The following is a 20549-nucleotide window of genomic DNA, read 5'->3' on the forward strand; positions in this document are numbered from 1 at the left end:
TGGGATGTTTGCATAGGCGAGGTGAACAAGTCAGATGTTACTTTTTTCTATTTATCACTTAAAGAGGCTGCACATGAGTGCTCCCTAACATCCCGAGAATAAAACTTGTGGAATGAGAGGGAGGGAGAGAAAATCATCTGTTGAAAGTGCTCTGATGACCCCCCCCCCCTTAGCTCTGAGCAGAAGTTTTGCTGCAAATGTCAACACGCTCCAGCTCCGAGCGCCAACACTGATAGTCTTGCTGCACTATTTGGGTAGCCACTCCTGCCTCTCTCTAGGTCCTCTCTTGAAGGCCCCACTTGAAGCAGGGTCCCTTCATCCTGCTGCACAACTTGGCTGGCCCGGCCTCAGCCACATGGCCAAGGAAGGTGGGCACTTGGCCTCCCACAGAATGGCCATGTAAAGAATGAAGGGGAAACATAGGTACGTGGAAGGGGCAGGATCAAGAGATGGGCCAGGTGGGGAGGGGACAAAAGGGTTGACTGGCACAGGGCGATATTCCACCACATTTGCTGATTGGCAGCTGGTGATGGGAACTCCTGGTCCAGTGCTTCTCAAAGGGTGCGGCAGGAGAGGATGGCAAGTGTGGTGGGAAGATTCAAGGGCAGTCAATATCACGTTTTGGAAATGATTCATGTTCTCACGTAGCTGCATCGTTTTATACTTCCTGGATGCCCCATGATCATATTATAAAGTAGTTGTGGTCTATGTTACAAATCAAGCACTGCCATGAGTTGTTTCCTTTTGCTTTCCAACTATCAATTAAAAAACTGGTGTGGTGTGAGCATTTTTTCCTTCTGATCCACTGCCCTGGTCCCATGAAAAGTCTTCCACTGGAGGCTGTGCGAGAGGGGGCAGGAGGCCCTCATTCAAGGCCCATCCACGCCCAGAACCTTGCTTCTCTCTCGGGGCCTGTCTGCGGGAGAGAGGGGGCTTCAGAGGCAGCAAAGAGCCCCGGGCTGTGCAAGAGAGGCAGGCCAGCCGAGCCCACCAGCCCCTTCCCGGGCATCCCCCTCGCGGCCAGGGCTTCACAGCTCTCTTTGGGCTGAGCATCCCCGCAGCGCCTCCCGGGCCACGGGCTCGTCGGGACTCGAACTTCTCACGGGCTGCCGCCGCCGCCGCCGGAGCCTCGGCGCTTCTCTCCATCCCTCCGTTGTCCTCGCTGGTCCACTGCTGCTGCTGCTGCTGCTGCTCCCGCGCATGCTCCGACCGGGGGCTCCTTCTCTCTCGCCTCCTCCTCCTCCTCCTCCCCCCGCCCTGCCTCGCTCCATCCGGGCAACTCCGAATTAGCATTGGCAGCCGTGGCACAACTTTTCCCGAGGCAAAGTGAAATCAAGGCGCGCACTCGGAGGAAATATAGTCCCTCCCGTTTGGAAGTCTCCTCGGCCCCCATTGGAGGGGCGGCGGCGCTGCGCGAGGCGATTAATCGGGTCCTGGGCGGAGCAGGGGGCGGCCGAGGGGCCCATGGGGATAGGGGGCCGGGGGGGCGGCCGGGGGGTAGCCTCCCCCCCAGTTTGGCGGAAAGTGAGTGATTTGTCCGCGTCCCTCAGCAAAGAGGCAAAGAACTTGCTTTGCAGCCTGACTAGTTGTTTCTTTCGATTGTTGTTATCGCTTTTTGACGGGGGGGCGGCGCGTGGAAGCCCCTCGCTTCGGTTTTCTCCGGGGGTCGCTGCTTCGCCTCGCCTGCCGCGGCTTCTCCTTGCCAAGCGGGGCGGGTGAGGGGAGAGGAGAAGCCACCAAACTTCGCGGGGGCTCGAAAGTGGGCGAAAAGTGCCGCGCAAGTTGAAAGGATGGAGCTGCGCCGCTTGCCCGAGGCGTTCAAAGTGGAACTCCAGTGTCACCAGGTAATGAGAGAGGGACTCGGCAAGCGCCAGCCCCGCGGGCCTCCCGAGTGGCGGGGGGCTCGGGGGCAGGAGGGGGAGTCGCGGGAGGGGAGAGGCGAGAGGCTCCGGGAGGGGAGCCTCCCTCCGCTGCCCTTCTCCGGGGGGACCACTTCACAAAAGTAGTTTTCCAGCTTGTTTGGCTGAGTTTGGGCATGTGTGTGTGTGTCTCTGTTGTCGCGATCCGGAGTTAACATTGCGGTTGGCACTTGCGCGTGTGTGTGTGTGTGTGTGTGTGTTGGAGAGATTAGGACGAGACTTGAATATTTATGAGCTTTGCTTGAAACTGACTCGCTGTGTTTACTTGCCTCTTTGTTCCAGACCCCCACCCTCCCCCTTACACACACACACACACACACATTTTAAAAAATCCATTACACGTGAAACTCTTTCTAGTTCCTTCTTTTAAGGGGCATTTTAAAAAAGAAACTAGTTGCACAGATGAAGCAAGATCCACAGGTAAATGCAGATCTGTTGTGTGTGTGTGTGTATTGAGTGTGTGTGTGTTTTTAAAACCCATCTTCTTCAGTATTTTAGCTTTCTTGTGTTAAGTGCAGTTCTGCTGGGACAGCAGGATGAGAAAGTTTATCAGTAAGAGATCTCATTTTGAAGACCGGGCTGAGCTTTGTTACTTAAGGGGGTTATTCTGTTTCCACCCCCTTTCCTTATTGTGCATGCTTTCGGTTGGGCTTTTGCCCCCGAACAATTCCTAAGCGCAAGTTTCCTCTGAATTGGCTTTAGTTTACACTTGGTCTCTAATCTGCATTTTATTGCCATTTTTACAGAACGGTGATCTTAAGAAACAAATCCATGAGAGGCAATCGAGAATAGCTGCTCTTAATGAAAAACAAGTAAGAATGAATCGATTCAGTTATGTGTCTGTGGATGGGGTTTCGGCTTTCCTTTCCTTTCTCTCTCTCTCTCTCTCTCTCTTTTACAAAGCACTTTCTAAACATTCTCAAAGAATCCGCGTTGGCCGGAAGAAAAAAAAATACCCGCACCAGTGAATAAAACACTCATGTTTACTAAAGGGAGCCTAAAGTCAGAAAAGGTTTTAAAGATGAGGGATCCAGTTTTCTGTTGCCTTGCCAGGCACTGTGTTTATATTAATAACCACAATACACAAAAAGAGATATGCTGTAGTTAGACGTTTTAAAAACACACACACACACCGAGGCGTCCATTTTGAGTTGGTCGACATGTTTTAGGAATATGGGAAATTATTTGGTCTTCTGCTTAGTTTGTTTTCACTTCCTTGCAACGTGCAAAAGCAGAGAGTTGGGAATAAGGGGACTGATTCCACTTCGAAAGCCTTGAGTGCTGGTTTTGATTGGAAAGCTGCTTTTGCTTCCATAGATACAGATATGTATATATATATATATATGTGTGTGTGTATATATATTCTCCCCCCCCCCACTCCACACACTTGGCGTCTTCTTTCTTTGGCTTGATCTGACCTGCTGGCTTCGGAATCGAGTTCATGTATATACATTTACACACACACACACACAGCCGTGCACCCCTCCTGCATAGCTTTGTCTACTTAGGCAAATCTGAGGGGGGTAAAGTGGGGGGAGGGAGAGAGAAGCGAGACACTATAGAAAGAGATGCCTTCGCCCACCTTCCGTCCAACAAACTTTCTTTTTTTGTGCCTTTCTCTGTGAAGGTGTCTCTTATTTTGCAGCGGGCGACCCTGGTGTGCGTGGGGGCAATGACGGATCCCCCCCGTCCTCCCCTCCCTCCCCACCCACCTCCCCTCGCCCCTTTTGCAAGCTGAAAGAAAGTTGTCTCGCATTGTGAGTTGGTGTTCAGATCAGCTGATGGCGCGGGGCTGGGGATTTGCTGCGTTTCAGCACCACGAACAGATGCCACGGCACGCTCAGCAGCTCCCCGAGCATCTCGGGAGCTTTAAAACGACACACACACACACACCCCCCAACCACACACACAATGCAAGGAGCCCCCTTCCCTGCCCCCCCCGCCCCGTTCGACTTTCGGTACTTCCAATGCAGCGGCTTAGAAATCTAGTCGCTGACCTGCCGGGTTGTCCTTTCCCCTCCCCCCGCCCCCCATAAAAGCCAACTTTCGCCAGGCTCCCCTCCCCCTCCCCCTCTTCCCCGCCTCCTCCTGCAGCTTTGCAAAAGCCCCTTTGGCGGAGAGAGCGAGAGAGCGCAACCTCCTTTCCCTTTTCCTTCGGCTGAATCGATCGCGATTCCTTCGGAATGCAGCAGTTCTTTCAGCACCAAAACTTGGAATAGCGCCTGGATCATATTCCGCCCCCCCCCCCGCCTAAAAAGAGTCTTTCCAGCCTCTCAAGGAGTCTTCGCCCTACGTACCCGGGGGGCGGGGAGAGGGGAGGGAGGAAGCCAGTGGTGGTGGACGGAGAGCGGAAAGGAATATCCCCCCCCCTCCCGCTCCATATATATAGTTGTGGTGGAAGTTAAGAAGTAAGCCGTGCCTATTTTTCATCCTCGCCCGCTGAATGCGCGCCCGAGGCGACGTTGGCTGCATATCTTATCTGCCTGTGCCTGGATGTGTGCGAGCATTTCCAGCGCCGCCACTCCCTCCCTGTCCCGATTGATCGCAGCCCAGAATTTGTCAGCTCGCTCAGTTTGGTAGTGGAAGCTTCCATTTTGTGAGGAAGGGGTGTTGGTTTCTTCATGACATGGAGAAAAGTCTGCAGAGTTTGAAGGCGGGGGGATGGGCCCCCATTCAGGCTTAACATTACCATTTTGATTGCTTTGATGCCATTTTTTTTAGTGGGGGAGGGGACAGAATACCCTACTCAGCAGAGCACAAAGATGTTTAATCACTGTATGGAATCAAATCAGATAGTTTCTTTTCTTTGGGGGTGGGGGAAGGAAGCAGCGCAGAAGCAGCAGCTTAGAGCAGTTAGTCCTTTTATCTTGTTGGGTAAAACAGTGTGCTATATTGATTCTGCTACTACACCGAGTAGAGAATTTATTAAAGCAAGTTAACAGCCTCACACTGCCGAGAATACATTTGTTTATGTTTTCCTGTCTTTGAAAGGGAAATAGTCGGTGGTGGTGGGTTTTACTGCATTAAAGTGATTGTTCCTCTCTGCATTATAACAACTATTTCAAGGCTATTGAAATTTTTATGATGATAGTAATTGGTGAGCTGTTTATTATGTACCATGCTGGAATTTAGATAAGGCAAAGAGACATACTTGGAAAATTAGGGTTCGATGCAGCTGTTGGGTGCAGGATGACATTTCCAATCTCATGCAACACTTTGTGAACTAAATAGTCAACAATGCCTGTGTGTTACACTAAAAGAACCCCGCCCCCCTCCAAATTATGCAATGAGCGAACTAGTCCTTGGATTCAGCTGCTACTTACATTGAAAAGTGCAGATGCCATCGACAGGCTTCCTCTGCCTGCTTTATGCAACAAGAACTTATACAATGGTATAAGACCAGATGCTGATGCAGTGTCTTCTTGTGCTGCGCACTGTCACCTCTGGAGGCCAGATAGGAAATCTCCCTTTGCACAGAGAGAAGAGTGACAGGAGTTTTAAACCCTCAGCCTAAATACAGATAACAAAGTTGCTGGAGTCAGATTTTGATACAATTAATATTATTTCTTCAAGGAAAAGGTCCAAAGCTCCCCTCCCGTTTTTGCCTCGCATGGAAGAGGACTGCTGCATGTGAGCTTGGATTTCATGTTTTAAATCAGACTCCCCATTCCAAAAGACACAGAGTTCACTGTGAAACATTTAAATAGACCTCTGGGAAGTAGAATTAGGAATGGTGGTTTTAACTTGTACAGGTTATTCATATTCCCGTCCATATCTTTCAGGTACCATTTTTGTTTTTACATTCTGCTAATGTGGAACTCATGAATGTGACTGGGTGAAAATGCTATGGAAATTCTGGCTGCAGTCCATAACTTTAACAGGGCTAATCTGGGATCAATGGGAATGAAGACTGCCCAACCCAGAGGCCCTATGTTTATACATATTTTGTGTTCATTTTTAATTGAAAGAGAAAATAGAATATGTGTAACCATACCAGCCACATATATTGGCCATGGCCATTGGTTTGGATTCAGGCTACATAAGAAGAGCTGTGATGGATCAGACCAAAGGCTCATCTATTCCAGCATCCTCTTTTTACAGTGGCCAACCAGATGCTTATGAGAAGCAGGACACCATCAAAAAAACCACTCCAGACACTTCCCATGTAGGAGGAACATACCCCATTGCAATTCTTCCATAGTGTACAACTAGATGTCATTGCTGTTGTCATGCACCACCACTGCTGATAGACTCCTGTATGCCTAGTTGGACATAGTGTTACATTGAACTCAATTTGACTTCCCTGTGGGCAGACCCATTTGGCATTGCAGTGTTAGAGACCAACTCAAATTCTTGGTGGGCAGCAATGGGGCTTAACAGAGTGGCCTCCACATTCAGAGTTCCACCACTCCCACTAGTCAGGGTAGAAAGTAGAGAACAGAAAAATCCTATTTATTTGCTGTGCCATGCTGGATTGTTGCCCCTGGGTGTATAGTGAAGATAGGAGAAATCCTTCTCTGTTCTTTGTTCCATGCATCTGATTCTTATTGTGACCACCTGATTAATTTAATAGGCTTCATCCATTATTATTATTTTTTAAATCAAGGTTTCCAAAAACAAATGCAAAGTGTTTTGAGGATATTACCAATTTAAAAAATGGATTTATATAGGATGCAACTTAGCTGGAGTAATTTAATTTAATTTCTCCTATAGACTTAAATACTTTCTGCAGTATTTTCAAGGATGGATTGCAATCCCCCCCAATGCATCTTGAATCAATACTTCATTTTGCGTTTTGTCCCCAAAGTCAAAGCCAGAGTGTGGGTTCTGTTCATTGCAAACATTAGTATACCTGCATATTCTACCCCTCCCTCCAGAATGTTGATGAATTGTAATACTATTTGAGAATGGGTTTACTTCTTCTTTAACAAGATATGATGTGTGAAGACTCCATTAGTTGGTCCAATGCTTTTACACCTTGAATCCCCATCACCTACAGAACAGCTGTAACATTTTTATCTATACTGTCAAGGAACAAGCATGTATATGTAAATAAAAGGCCTTCGCTGAAAAGCAGCATTGTCCTTTTAAATGCACATCTGAAGCACTCTGCTGCATGTTTGCCTGGGCTTACTAGGCATCCCTTAACTCCTCTTGCTGCTTTTTTTTTTGAACTGCCTACTTAATAATTGCACAGTTAAACTCTAACCTGACATTAGTATTGACTCGTAAAGCAGATCTTGGAAATCAGCAGTGAGCATGTGGAAGACTTGCTGTGTTTTCATTGCTGATGAACTCTCGATTCAGAGAAGCCTGTCCTGAAGCACAGCAATAAAAATATGTCTTCCTGAGAGGCATTATGTATATGCCATTCACTTGGGCGCTGCTTCATTTCTTTGCTGTAATTTACTACCTACATAGAAATCAACATTAGTCTCTGACAGACTCTTCCAAGATAGTGTTATTGCTGGTTTTGCCTTTTGAGGGTAGCATATCTGGAATTAAATTGTTGACTGTCATTTGGTGTTTATGATCTGACTGGAAGTAGGTTCTTGGGATGCATTAGACTTCTCGGAATTAAGGTGCTCTTCTTAAGCACTGGGAATGTGTAGGCAAATTATATCTTTGATGGAGCGTATTATATTATCTGTTCCAAGGGGTTGTTTTTGCTGGGCTTTTCAAATCAAAGGTAGCTAGGTGGTGTCTTGAAATGGCAACACAGTTTACACATGTTTCAGCAGAAATTAATGACTTTTGCTGGAGCTCAGTGATTCCTTTGGTTAGGCATGAAATAAAGTAGATAATATAAGTATCAATGAAAATAGAAGATGGAGCCATGATCCATGGCTGTGTGTGTGCGTGCAGAGACTTCATGTGCTCTTCTATAAGGAGGAAAATCTTCTATGTATACTGTAGAGTGGAACCCCTCAGATCGTGACCAATACCTTACTTGCAAATAGAGGATGACCGAGAGAATGCATTTTATACATTTGCAGCTAAACATTTTCTTTGTTTTATATAGTTGTGACAAGATTTGGCACGTCATTGGGAAAAATAGTTGCCGAAATGGAAATCCAATCATTAAACTTTTGAAATTCCGCTAAGGATAACAATTTCCCCTTCTATAAACCCCTGAAGCAGATGAACTTCAGGCCATCCACTGGGGTGAAATATATTTTGACCAGTTTTTGTTCCATAGAAACCTTGATGGCAGAAGAAAGATTGCTTTAAAAAACACCACACAGCAAACTGGAATTGTAGTTCTTCACTTGGAAGTGCTAGAGGTTGAGAAAAGTGAATGTAACATTTGTTGTAACTGCTTTAAAGAGTTCGCTTTGATATCTTAGCCACTTAAAACACCTGCTGTCAGAACAGTACAATTGATTTCAATTAACTTTGAATTTCTTCAATAAGATGACTCTTATAATAACTCCAGTAATCCCATGATGCCTCATTAGAGGAACTGACTATGATGATTAGCTCTGTGATTTAGCAATGTTTTCCTTGCAATGTCTTTGTCTGTTCAGAAAAAGGAATTCTAGCAACAATGCTGTTTAGAATTTGTTCTTGTTTAATGCTTAAAGATATTTGCTACCTGTTACATGTTGAGGACAGCTAATCTGCAGTGAGTCGAAATTGATTATTGAACAGCTGATGGTAGGATAGCATGAGCACTGAAAAAACTTGTTGTGTGTGCTGCATTTTGTAGGGACCTAATCTTAGATCATGCACCAATTATTCTTTCAGTATATTTTCAGGCCTACAAATAGCAAACCTTAATTTCCAGCTTAATTTTTTTGCATAGGACTCTGGCTAAATCAGTCAGTTAATGTGGCATTCATGAGCAGTTTTAGTGTTTCTACATGTTGCTTTATTTTGAACAATTTTCTTTTGAATACAGCCCTACCAAACATTAGGTCCAGTATGGTGATCAATAAGGCTGTGTTTAAGGGACAGTCCTTCGTTTCAGGAGCCTATAGAAACCCAGAATAGGTTTTTGACCTTGCAACTCTAGGTGAAGAATAGTCCTGTTTCAATGGATCTTCCATTGGTTTAATAATTTGATTCACATAGAGCTTAATCCAAGAAAGAAAAGGGAAGGTCATATTGGTAGTGTGGCCAAAGAAGAAATGGAGGAACAGGAAGTTCCAATAAGTTGTATTTGATAATGCAGGTTTGTAAAAGAAAATTATATCCATGTATGAAGTAGCAAAAGGTGCCTGGGCAGCAGTACAACTGGGATCCAAAGAGCTCATGGACCCAAGAGTTTTGACTTGTATAAAAAGAGTTGAGCATGTGGTAAAATGTTTCCCACTGAAGTCATGAGGACTTAAAGCTTTATTTCAATAAGCTTTGGAGCAGGCAAGAATGTTTCATTGGCTCAATTATCACTGTATCAGCCCTATGAGATAAGTCCCTCTTACTTCATAGAATAATAGAATTGTAGACTTGGAAGGGACCCCAAGAGTCATCTAGTCCAAGCCCTGCAGCTAAAGCATCCATGACAGATGGTCATCTAACCTCTGCTCAAAAACCTCAGTTAAGCTGAAACATAGTGACGTAGCCAAAGCCTCAGCATAGAGTTGAGACCATTGTGACCAACTCCAGCATTTTTTTTCTTAACCCAAGTCCAGTATCACTGCTGCTTTGTTGAATGGTTGCCCTCAGTTTTGTTCCATCTTCTATGATACTCTGTCTCTAGAGTTTGGGAAATGGTATCAATGCTATTGTCGATCTGTGCTGGCAGGTCCTTTATGATTGCACTAGTAGTGGGTGGGTATTGACTGATTTTGTTATATCTATTAAATGATGTGGCACTATCTCACTGCCTTTTGGTCAGAGCTATCCCTCAGTTCAGAAATCTTAGTCCCACTGATTTCTGTGTGAGACTTAAGCAATTGTTTAAACAATTTCCCAGTGAGATTTAAATTCCTTAATCTTGGCTGGATTGCATACACAATGTTTAACTGAGAAAAAGAGTAGCAAGTTGTATGGCTCCATGGTGTCAAATAAGGATATTTTGTCTATAGATGATAAACTGATACCGTAGCCCTGTACTTTGGAGGAAGTTCCAAGAATTTACCTTCAAGAAATTATGAAGCCCATACTGCAAACTTAAGATATGTATATGAAAGGAATCCGGTGGAAATGCAAATTGGGGTGTGTGTGTGTGTGTGTATATATATATATATATATATATATATGGTAGTTATATTAGAAATTACTTCTGTATAAAATATTCTTCCTTAAGCTTCCTTCCTTCCTTCCTCTTTCTTTCTTTCTTTCTTTTTGAATCAGCTACTTATTGTCATGTAGTAGCAATTTTTAGAGTGTCATATGAAATTGCTGATGGGGCTTAGTTCTAGCTACAACCTCCGCATGCCAGTAGTAAGCACCTATTGAAATCTAATATATGCTGTGCTTTCAACACAGCACACACAACCCCTTATGGTTAATATAACAAAGGAAACCCTGTATGAAATAATACATTTTAACCCTGGAAGAGCTAAACCTGAAACTCAAGGTTAGGATGGAAGAAAAAAAAAGCTTTCCTTGACAGAAAGTAAAACAGAAGAAGATCTGACTGAGATTGCTCTAAGGATATGAAACTCTCTAGTGGAAGCCCTGTGCCTCTGCAGGAATCATCTGCTGTGTTGATTTGAGTGTTTGAGAAATTGCTCTCCCCCACCCCCACCCCAGCTGAAATTGGCTCCAGGGATTTTAAATATAGCAGTTGTGGCTACAGAATGTTTGATGTAAAATTTGGCTGATTGCTTACATCTAATCAACAGGAGTATGTAATTGGGCTTGAAAGAGAAACTTTGAATCCCTGCTCAAGGGTTTTCTTCCCAGATCTCTTTACATTAACAGTGACTTATTCCCTCTGTGAGAGATGCAATATTTTTATTTGTAATCTGGAAAGGATTTGCTTTTCCATTCAATAGTGGACCATAAAAATGGGTTACCAAAAGTTTTCCTTTTTAAAAGGAGGTGCATTGCATTTTGAGTCACAGAAGTCAAATGAGAACATTGATACCTTTCACATGCAGTGCACCTTAAAGTGTATTTTCTGTAATTTCCACTTTCTGGAGCTCTTTGAACGAATAGAGATTGCTTAAAGATTTATTGGTGAGTTGAAGATTTTCTCTATAAAAAAAGATGAGAAGGGATGACTGATTTAGAAATGCAAGTCAGGACTCCCTCCTTGTGTATAATTTTCCTGATCTCATTCAGGCAGAAAAGTAATATGCTCACATAAGTGAGTTTGAAAGGTATAATTAAAATATATATAATATTTACTAGTAACTGAAATACAAGAGAAACTGTTTTTAATATGGCAGGTGATTATAGATACCTCTTCAAGGGAAAATGACAGTTTTGTACAAATTCCTCTCCAATGAATGTTTCATTCTGTGGCCTGTATACATTATGCAAAATAGCCCATTTGTATTATTTCTCTTAAGGACGCGGGTGGCGTTTCCGTATGCTGCGCTGGTGCCGGCTCGCCAGAGCAGCTTCGTCACGCTGGCCACGTGACGCGGAAGTGTCTCCGGACAGCGCTGGCCCCCGGCCTCTTAAGTGAGATGGGCGCACAACCCTAGAGTCGGACACGACTGGCCCGTACGGGCAGGGGTACCTTTACCTTTTACCTATTATTTCTCTTACTTTCAGTTATTTCTTCACAGACTTAAGGACTAGAAACCTTATTTTTAAAACAAAAAATCTGAAGTTTTCAGGAAGCTGGATTCTGTACCTGTACCACACTCGGTGCCTTTTCTCTGTTCGAGCAGAATCACATCATGCACATAATTTTGTTTATAATTTCATATAGATTGAAGACCCCTAAAAGAAAACATAGCAATTGAATTGAAAAATGTATTTTTTAAAAAATGTAAATCCCTCTGGGAATGATGTTTCATTCCTCTCCCTATCCTCTCCCTCAAATTAAACCTCTAAGGATCTTGGGTCATTTCCAGTGAAATCCATATGCAGAGTAGACCCACAGAAATCAACAGACCTAAGACTGTGTTGATAAACTCAGAGCCTCTTTGACAACAAAACTTTGGTTCAAATGGCCTATAGCATTAATGCTTAAACATCTAGGACATTTTGTGGGCTGGTGATAAGTATTTAGCTAATTGGGAGCCACTGAATGCAATATAATACAGTCTTTGGCATGAACTCTAGCACAGAACATTGATGCTGTTGCCAAACTTATCCATGGTGTTCCAGTTTACTGTAGCTAAGATATATATTTTGAAAAGGTATGGGCACAGTGTATAAAAGTAAAGTATCGGGAAAAATCTAAAGTAGAAGAATAAGTAGGAAAGAGGTGACTGCAGAGATGTATTCCTCTTTTTTATTATTATTTTAAAAAGCATTGAACCTCTAATGTTTCTATTACTCTGCCACCTGCCAAACATCCATAACTCATATTCATGCACAAACCACACATACACTTACCCGGTACACACAGACAGAGAGAAAGAGAGATCATATGTGCACATGCCTTATTTACGTGGGTTTATTAACATTCTTTGCTGAGTAGGCTTGAATGAAGTGCAATCCTCATATAGATGATCTAATTATAATCATAAGGGACAGAACAAAATAAGCAGTCTTTAAAGGGAAAAGAGTCTGGCAGCTTTGTTTAAAGTGTCCTTTAATGAACTTCTTTAGTAGCTCGTATCTTAGCAACACATTTTATTACATACCAGTGCGGGAGAAGCAGTTTGCAGATGGAGTTGCACACAGTAATTTATTTTCTCCCTTTTCACCACCCCCACTTCTACTTTCTTCTCTGTGGTGACTCAACTGGAATATGCAGACTAGCTGCTTCCTAGCACTGATAGCTCACTCAAACCCCCTGATTGGTTCATTTGTATGTGCTCTGCCTTGTTAGTTGATGAAAACTGCATTTACTATCTTAGAGACTGTGCTTTGCTTGCTATGTTAGGAGGAGCAGAGGCAGGGCTGAGGATTCTGAATGGGGACCGGGTTTAAAATGAACAGGCTTGCTTGCATTCATCTTTCATCTGAACACCCTCCCCCCACCTTTCCTTCTTCCCGGCATCGGCTTATATTCACGGGGTACATCAGTTTCTGGGTTCCTTGATTATTTATTATCAACTCCTAGTGGGTTTATTTTAATCCCTTTCTTCTGCGCTAAAACTGATTTGAATACAACATCTGGGACATTTATAATCCCTTTCTCCTTTTACTGCAAGTACCCTATGATTTAAAATGTAAACGTATCTTCCAGTTGTAGATTCTGCTTTGCGTGTGGGTGTGCACATTTGTAAAACTGACACTTTTCAGCTCTTTTGAAACACAGTTGATTTGGAAGCATTTATGGTTCAGGAGCCTTACCTTCAGAGCGTCAAATCAAGCAGTCAACTCCATGATTTCACTGGCACTAATCAAGTAGCAAAACGTTACTCAGCATGATTAAGGTTGGCCAAACCTTGTCTTCAGAGAGCTTTTGTTCAAAAATGAAAAGAGGAGAAAGGCATTTGATTGAATCAGACTAATGTGGAACATGAACGCTGGGTCATATTTCCCCCTGTACTCAGTAATATTCGGAACTGACACAGGAGTAGCAATGATCAGACTGTCACCCTGGCAGAGGAGATGGGGGAGGGGAAATTACACCAAAGTGACCTCCCCTTTTGAAGGGCACATAGGCTAGTACACAAAACATTCAATTTAGCTTTCACTGTATATATCAGACACAGCAAACAAGGCAAGAGGTGCAAAAGTTATCAAGTGCATTTGTGCTCAATTTGAGCAATGGCAAATTGCTCAGTGTCTTCCCTTAGCATTTGATTATAGGCAAATAACTTTAGGTTTCCATGAAAACGCATGTGTGAGCTGGGAACCCTGATTTAGACATATAGCTTTATGTTGAAACAAAATTTTAGATATACATTTTGATCCTGGTTGTCTTTGCTAGATGGTTTATGCGATCATTATCTCTCTCCCAAACCTCTGTGCATATGATAGAACCCAGTTGGCTGATTTAGAATGGGGGAGGGAAACCACTCATTTTAACCACAGAATACAGGCGTTTCACTAAACACAGTTCCATTTCTTTCTCAGCCCATGGGATTCTGCTTTGATAGTTGAACCTCAGTAGTGGGATGTCCTTTGAAGCTCAAAGCGATTAAGTTGCCATGTGATTAACTTATTCTTCTCTTTTACAATTCATTCCCTTGTTTTATTAACTTACAGTTGGATTGCCAAAATAATTTAAGCTGTAGAATGCATCAAGGTCTTGCCCAAGTGCCAGAATTAGTAGCGACAACCTGAACGGTTGAAAAGCAAAGCCATCATGAAATTTACGGCTTGGCTAGCAAAAAGGCAGTTAGCTTTAAAAAGATGGGCCATCACACAGCCGTGTCTACAAATAAAGGTGGTGTAGACTGGTGTGTTGGATAGTAACCATTTAAACCATTAAAAAATATACTGCAGAGTAAGGCCTGAGTGCACTCTTTGTCAGAAACAGCTGGAACACCTTTTTATTTCATTTTTACCCCATACCTTCCTCCAGAGAGCTCAGATCAATGTACATAATCTCCACATCATTTAACCCAGGCTTCCTCAAACTCGGCCCTCCAGATGTTTCTAGACTACAATTCCTATCATCCCTGACCACTGGTCCTGCTAGCTAGGGATGATGTGAGTTGTAGGCCAAAAACATCTGGAGAGTCGAGTTTGAGGAAGCCTTACAACAACCCTGTAAAGCAGGTTAGACTAAAAGATAGTGACCGGACACAAGTTTACTAAAGTAAGATTAGTGGCCAAGGAGGAATTTAAACTCAATTGAAGCAAAGCACACTGTGAACAAGGTTCACTAACTTTCTGGTTAGCACAATCTGTAGCTTTGTTTGCTATGAGGTATAAGAAGAAACTACAACAAATGCTTTTAAGTCACAGCTTTATTCATTTAAATCTTGAATACAGTATAGACAAGATGAGGAACCTTGCTGTGATCTTGCCCTTCCAATGAAATCTGTCCTGTCCATCCCCCTCCAGCCCCCAATTTATCAAAATTTTGCTGCAACTTTGAAAGAAGCAAATAGAAACTTGGGCAGCCTATTTCAGCAAAGGCTAAATTTACATTGTATTTCTGATCCTAAAGAATACATGGAAGGGACATTGTTTCCAGAAGCACAACTACGCATAGAGCTCTCTATGAATTAAATGGAGTTGAAGCTAATAAGCATCTACTTTGTTGGGATGGAGGATGGTTCTTAAAGGAGGTTCCAGTCCTGGATGAAGCAAAGACTCATTTATTAACAATGAGAGCAGGAACAATGGGAAGCTAAGTGCAGTCTGCATGAATAATATAACCAAGGCTGGTGAAAAGCGGACAATTTTAGTATGCCAAACTGAGTGTAGGAGTCAGCATTTCACTTTTTTAGAGACACTCAGGATTCATCTCCCCACCCTGCTTTCCCACGCGTAGGGAGAGACATGCTTAATCACAATGGATCATCAATTGAAGGTGTGAGCAACAGCAGCGTAAGGCTGCAATGGAGCACGAAAAGTTCTGAGATGAAGATGCTATCCTGCGTGCTGGAGATTTTTCTTTTTTTAAAGAGGGGACATGAAATCTGAATAGTGGGCACGCACAAGTTCTCATTGCATCTTAATATGTAAAGGAATGCATGCGTAATATTAAGGCTTGTTCCTCTTTGCATCCCTGTATACTGAATTATTATTATTATTATTATTATTATTATTATTATTATTATTATTATTATTATCCCACCCATCTGGCTGGGTTTCCCCAGCCACTCTGACTAGGCAGAAAATGAAGGAAGAAAGATTGTGATGCCTGAAACAGGTTCAATGATGGAGGAAAGTAAAAGGGAAAACTGAGCTACTCCTAGCCAAGCTTAGTTAGTGTAGCAGTAGCATAGTGGTGCAGATCAGGAACATCCCAGTTCTCACTCCTCTTGCTCCAAAAATTCTGTACATGGTTTTCAATAAGGGAATGTCTCCCATCCTTAGGCCTCCTTTCCCAATATGGGCTAGTGCTCCTATACCTATCCTACAGGGTTGCTGTAAGGATTCCATCAAGATAACATAGGTGAAGTACACAGATATAAGAATAATTATTAGTTTCTTGAACTATGTAGCTTAACAGAATTTGCCAGGCTCCGTAAGTGGGAAAGTAAGATAATGCATTCTACAGCTGGAAAGATATTTCATGCAATCATAGATAGGCAGAGCTGGAAACAGGCAGCTAAATACTGTGGTCATAGTTTCTTACTTTAAAACAACAACATCATTTTCATGTAGTTTTCTTTCAATGTACAACAAGCCGTAAATTTTAAATCCTCTTTCCACAACTTCTCCCATAAATTAAAAGATAGATTGTAACCCACATCTTTTGCCCAGTGTATCTACAGCTTTAACTTCTTCATCTGTAGTGTCCCAGTCTAACAGTAGCTTATAAATGTTCGATAATAATTTCTCATTATTCTCCAATAATTCTTTTTTCAAACCTTGAAAATTCTTTCCCAAAACCCACTCCTTAACTCTCCTAAATATGTCATTTAATTGGTGATATTATAACCAATCTGTTAATAGGTGTCTTGTCTCTTGAATTTTTTTCAATTTCAATTGGTTTTCCATCTCAGGTAACAGCTCTCTGTAAGTTGCCCACTTGCCTTTCATATTAGTTTTTTTAAACAGATATTGCTTCCAGTGGGGCATTTAGGTGTCAAATTTGACAAAAGTCATCAAAAATTAAAATTTGGCATTTGGTAGGAAGAATTTTGGTATGTAGGTAATGATTTCTGAATGAGGCAATAACAGGAAAATTATCCACTCACTTTTCAGGTAACTTTTTGTTTCTCTTTTTCCCAGATCAATTCTACAGAAATTGGATTGTTCATGCTAATTTTAGTATCGTGTGAAACCCCTACATTTCACTTCTCCATTTCCTGCACTCTGCTCTGAAGCTGCACCAAATGTCCTGCTTTTCAAAATGACTCTTCCATTCTTTTCCATTCTTTTCCATTTGAAGCTGCTCCTCTCTTGTTACATTGCTGCTTAAAACACACCTTTTCCATGAAGCCCTTCGCCAAAGGTAGATTCTTCCCCTCTTTATCCCTGCCCCTTCTTTCTCCTCCCTCTATGACCTTCTCTGAGTCACATTCTAGATTGCAATTCATTAGGCCAGGGACCAATCTTTTCTTGTCATTACAGTATTCCATACAGTACCAGATACATTAATGATGATACAAACAATGGCTGATGAATGGGGGAAAAAAAATCATATGCAATTCAAACTGTGCAGACCATCAGATGTATTTTTCTTTCTTTGCATTCTACTGTTCCTCCAGAAGTCTCAGAGTGGCTTACATCTGACTCCAAGTGGTTTCCTAACTAGGCAGGAGTCAGGTGCTTACTTTTAGGAGCTCCAGTAACGAGAGCTCCAAGCTTGAGGTCTGGCCTTTATTAGCATTTTCAGATTGTTTTGCAAGTTACAAGATTTGTGAGTACCCTGTATGTACCTGTGGTACATCCCTGTAGTGTTAGATATGAACTTTGATCCCTCATTACCTATGCATATTGTGCTCCATACAGCATGTATGTAAGTTTAAAAGGCAAATATTGCCTCATACATTATGGTATGTCTGCAGTAATGCCCCCTCTCCCCAGATTGTACCGTGTTGCCCTGAGGAAGAGAATAGACTCTTCAGAAAGTGAAAACGTGTTGACTGGTTCTGTTATTGCTGCATGCTCATTCATCCCCATAGTCAGCGGCATAGCGTGGGTTGTCAGCACCCGGGGCAAGGCATGTAATTTGCGCCCCCTAACCCGGGGCAAGGCAAGTAATTTGCGCCCCTAACCCCTAACCTGCCGCCGCTGCCAGCTTCTTCTTGCTGCTGCCTGGGCTGGGGTATTTACGGTAAGGTAGCCAGGGCGGCGGCGGCGGGTCCGTGTCAGGTGATCTGAGGCGAGTTGCCGCTGGCGCTGCTGCCCAAATGACGCCGCTTTCCCGGAGGAGGAGGAGAGCAGAGAGGCGAGGAAAATGCAACATGGCCCAGCAGCTGCAGCAGCGGCGGCGGGGCTGTGAGGAGGGGCAGCCTGGCGCGCCCTCCGCGGCCCTGACGTGCGGGGACCGTGGCGAGCGCTGAGAGCCGCTGCCTGCCGGACGCCTTCAGCCTGGACGCGCGCACAGCTCGTCAGTTCCGTGAGACATGGGGCTCTGCTACAGCCTGCGCCCGAGGCTCTTCGGCGACTCCGGAGGCGGTGAGCGCGCCCCCCTGATGTTGCGCCCGGTGCAGCTGGCCCCCCCTGCACCCCCCACGCTACGCCACTGCCCATAGTCTAATGATGTCAAAATGTCATGGGGCTGGCCCTTAATGCAGAACGCAGAGCGACCTGACTGATGTAGGTCTGGCCAAACTAGAATGCCGAGCAGAGAAGTTGACCCTGCTCATGGAGTCAAAGCTTTAAGACTTTGAGCCAGAGTTCACTAAAGTCTAGGGTCTTCATTGCAGTACCATTGCTCAGTCCTAGAAAACATGAAATAATAATAATAATAATAATAATAATAATAATAATAATAATAATAAAACTTAGAGTCACCTTAAGTATGTGCAGAATACTGTTCCATCTGCATCAAGTACCTGCTTCTATGGAAACATAAGATACCCCAGATAGGGTGTAACACAAATGCTTGATTAAATAAACTTTAGACCTCCTCACAGCCTTGGCTCCCGGGCAGTCTGTCAGACACCACATATCTAGGACAATGGCTTTCAGAGAATATGAATTCAAAGAAGGCACATTTCTCATTTTTTTAAAAAAGAGAAATACTTGTAGAGCTTCATAGTGCTTCATCACACAACCCCAAAGCAGAGATTGATGGCCTTTGCTCTAGGATTCACCGTCTTTTCATTAATTTTAATGTAGAGGTACTCCAGACAACTCCAGCTACACCAGAAATACAAATTATCTGGAGTAGAGTTTTAGAGCAATTCTAACAAGTAGCTTAGTTACAGTCAAAATGCACTTAGTTTTTCTCTTTTTTTAATTATCAGCTGTAAAGGCAGAGCTAGGGTCTGAGCTCTTGAATACACATCCATTTTTATGGTAATCTGGTACAGATGGGAACAAATATCCTGGGGGACAGCCTGACAGCCCTCTGGCAACACCCAAGGGTGCCTACGGGCACTGTATCGACAATCTTGGCCTAATGAGATTTCCCAAAGCTTTAATACATATTTGATTACCGCCATCTTCCCCATATGAACTTTCTCTCCATGGGGGGGGGGGTGTGGCTGGCTCGCTGAGCAAGGGGGTACCAGGAGGTTTAAAACAAACAAAACAGTTTATGGGGTAAGAAGTTAAAAACTCATGTGGAGCTTGTTTTTTTAAAAATCAATTTTAATCTTGTATAACAATGGCACCTGTATGAAAACAAGGATTTAGAAACAGAGTAAGCTTTGTAGGGAGAGTGGTGCTTAGAACAATATGCATAATTTTATTGTGGAAGTCTGGAAGTCCATAAGATTGAGTCCTTAACTTGATAAAATATTTAGTGCATAATAGTTGTTTTGTAAGCTTTTTAAAATGTTTGATTAAACATGCAAGAAAGCTTTTTGAATGACAAGTTCACTTTTTCAGCATTAAGCACCCAATCCTGCTCTATTCATCATAATAACTGCAGAATAAACAAACTCTTTACTCCTTACTTCAGGTGAACAAATGTGCTTCTTTATTGCTGGCTGGGTAGAGAACATCACTGAAACTGAAAAGCAGAGGTCAGAAAGGACCAAGGGATGGAGTCTAGCCCATAATACAAACTTCTAATACTTAACTTTTCAAGGGTGGTGTTACTGTTTCCCCCAAAAGGGGGAATGCTTAGATGATTATAGGATGAGTGTGATCATGAAAAATCCACCCTTAGTCAGGGAAAGTGAACATTAAATGGTCTGTCATGTCACAAATGTAAAAGACAAAATTGGGGGAGAAATTGGGGGGGGGGAGTTCACCTGTTTTGCCCACCCTGGCTACAGGGCTGCCTTATACTAAACATTTCTAATATATTGCTTAAAATATATCAGATAAAATATTATAATTAACTCCATCCTATATTAAATGTTTTTAAAACTATATATAGCTCAGTACTAAGCAAAATCCTTACTACATATATTTATAAGAACAGAGAAGATTTGTGGCAAAATTTTGTGGTACTGAAAGTGTGGGGATAAGTTATTAAGAATAGCAGATGTACTGGTCTATTGGCCCATGGCACTGTCAAATCAACACTAAATGCTGGCCAGTTTTTCTGCTGTTCTTCTGTGCTGCTATGGGTTTGGAGTATACACAGCCTTTGCCATGCCTGGACCTCAAGTGAACTCAGGAAAATGTCAGGAATAGGACCAGTGTCAGCAACCAGAAAGGCAAAACATTAGCATTTCTGGGCATCCTTCAAAACAGGCCAGATTTTATATTTTAGAAGCATGGCAGATGCCTTTTTAATTCCAAGCAATGGGGAGCACATATTGACTGCTCCAAGCAAAGTCTGAGAAAAATTAGTTATGCCTGTTGAGAAGCAACATGGAAGGAGAAACTGCATATTTTTACAATAAGAATTTTGCCCTC

General features: G+C 43.0%; 1 protein-coding gene across 4 annotated transcripts in view; it reads left to right on the plus strand.

Annotated features, from left to right (window-relative positions):
• The first annotated feature begins 1451 nt into the window (after positions 1-1451).
• The window catches only part of PHF21B (PHD finger protein 21B), a 178766-nt gene continuing 159668 nt past the window's right edge, over positions 1452-20549 (plus strand). The window contains exons 1-2 of one of the 4 annotated variants that reach the window (XM_079975229.1): positions 1452-1844; positions 2666-2731. In XM_079975229.1, the coding sequence (XP_079831355.1) occupies positions 1791-1844; positions 2666-2731 (120 nt within the window). In that variant the 5' untranslated portion in view covers positions 1452-1790. Of the gene's footprint in view, positions 1845-2156; positions 2340-2665; positions 2732-20549 lie in introns of those variants that run through there. The other 3 variants (XM_079975231.1, XM_079975230.1, XM_079975232.1) reach the window with 3 other exon arrangements.

Source organism: Podarcis cretensis (assembly GCF_951804945.1).
Source record: "Podarcis cretensis genome assembly, chromosome: 5".
Lineage (NCBI taxonomy): Eukaryota > Metazoa > Chordata > Lepidosauria > Squamata > Lacertidae > Podarcis > Podarcis cretensis.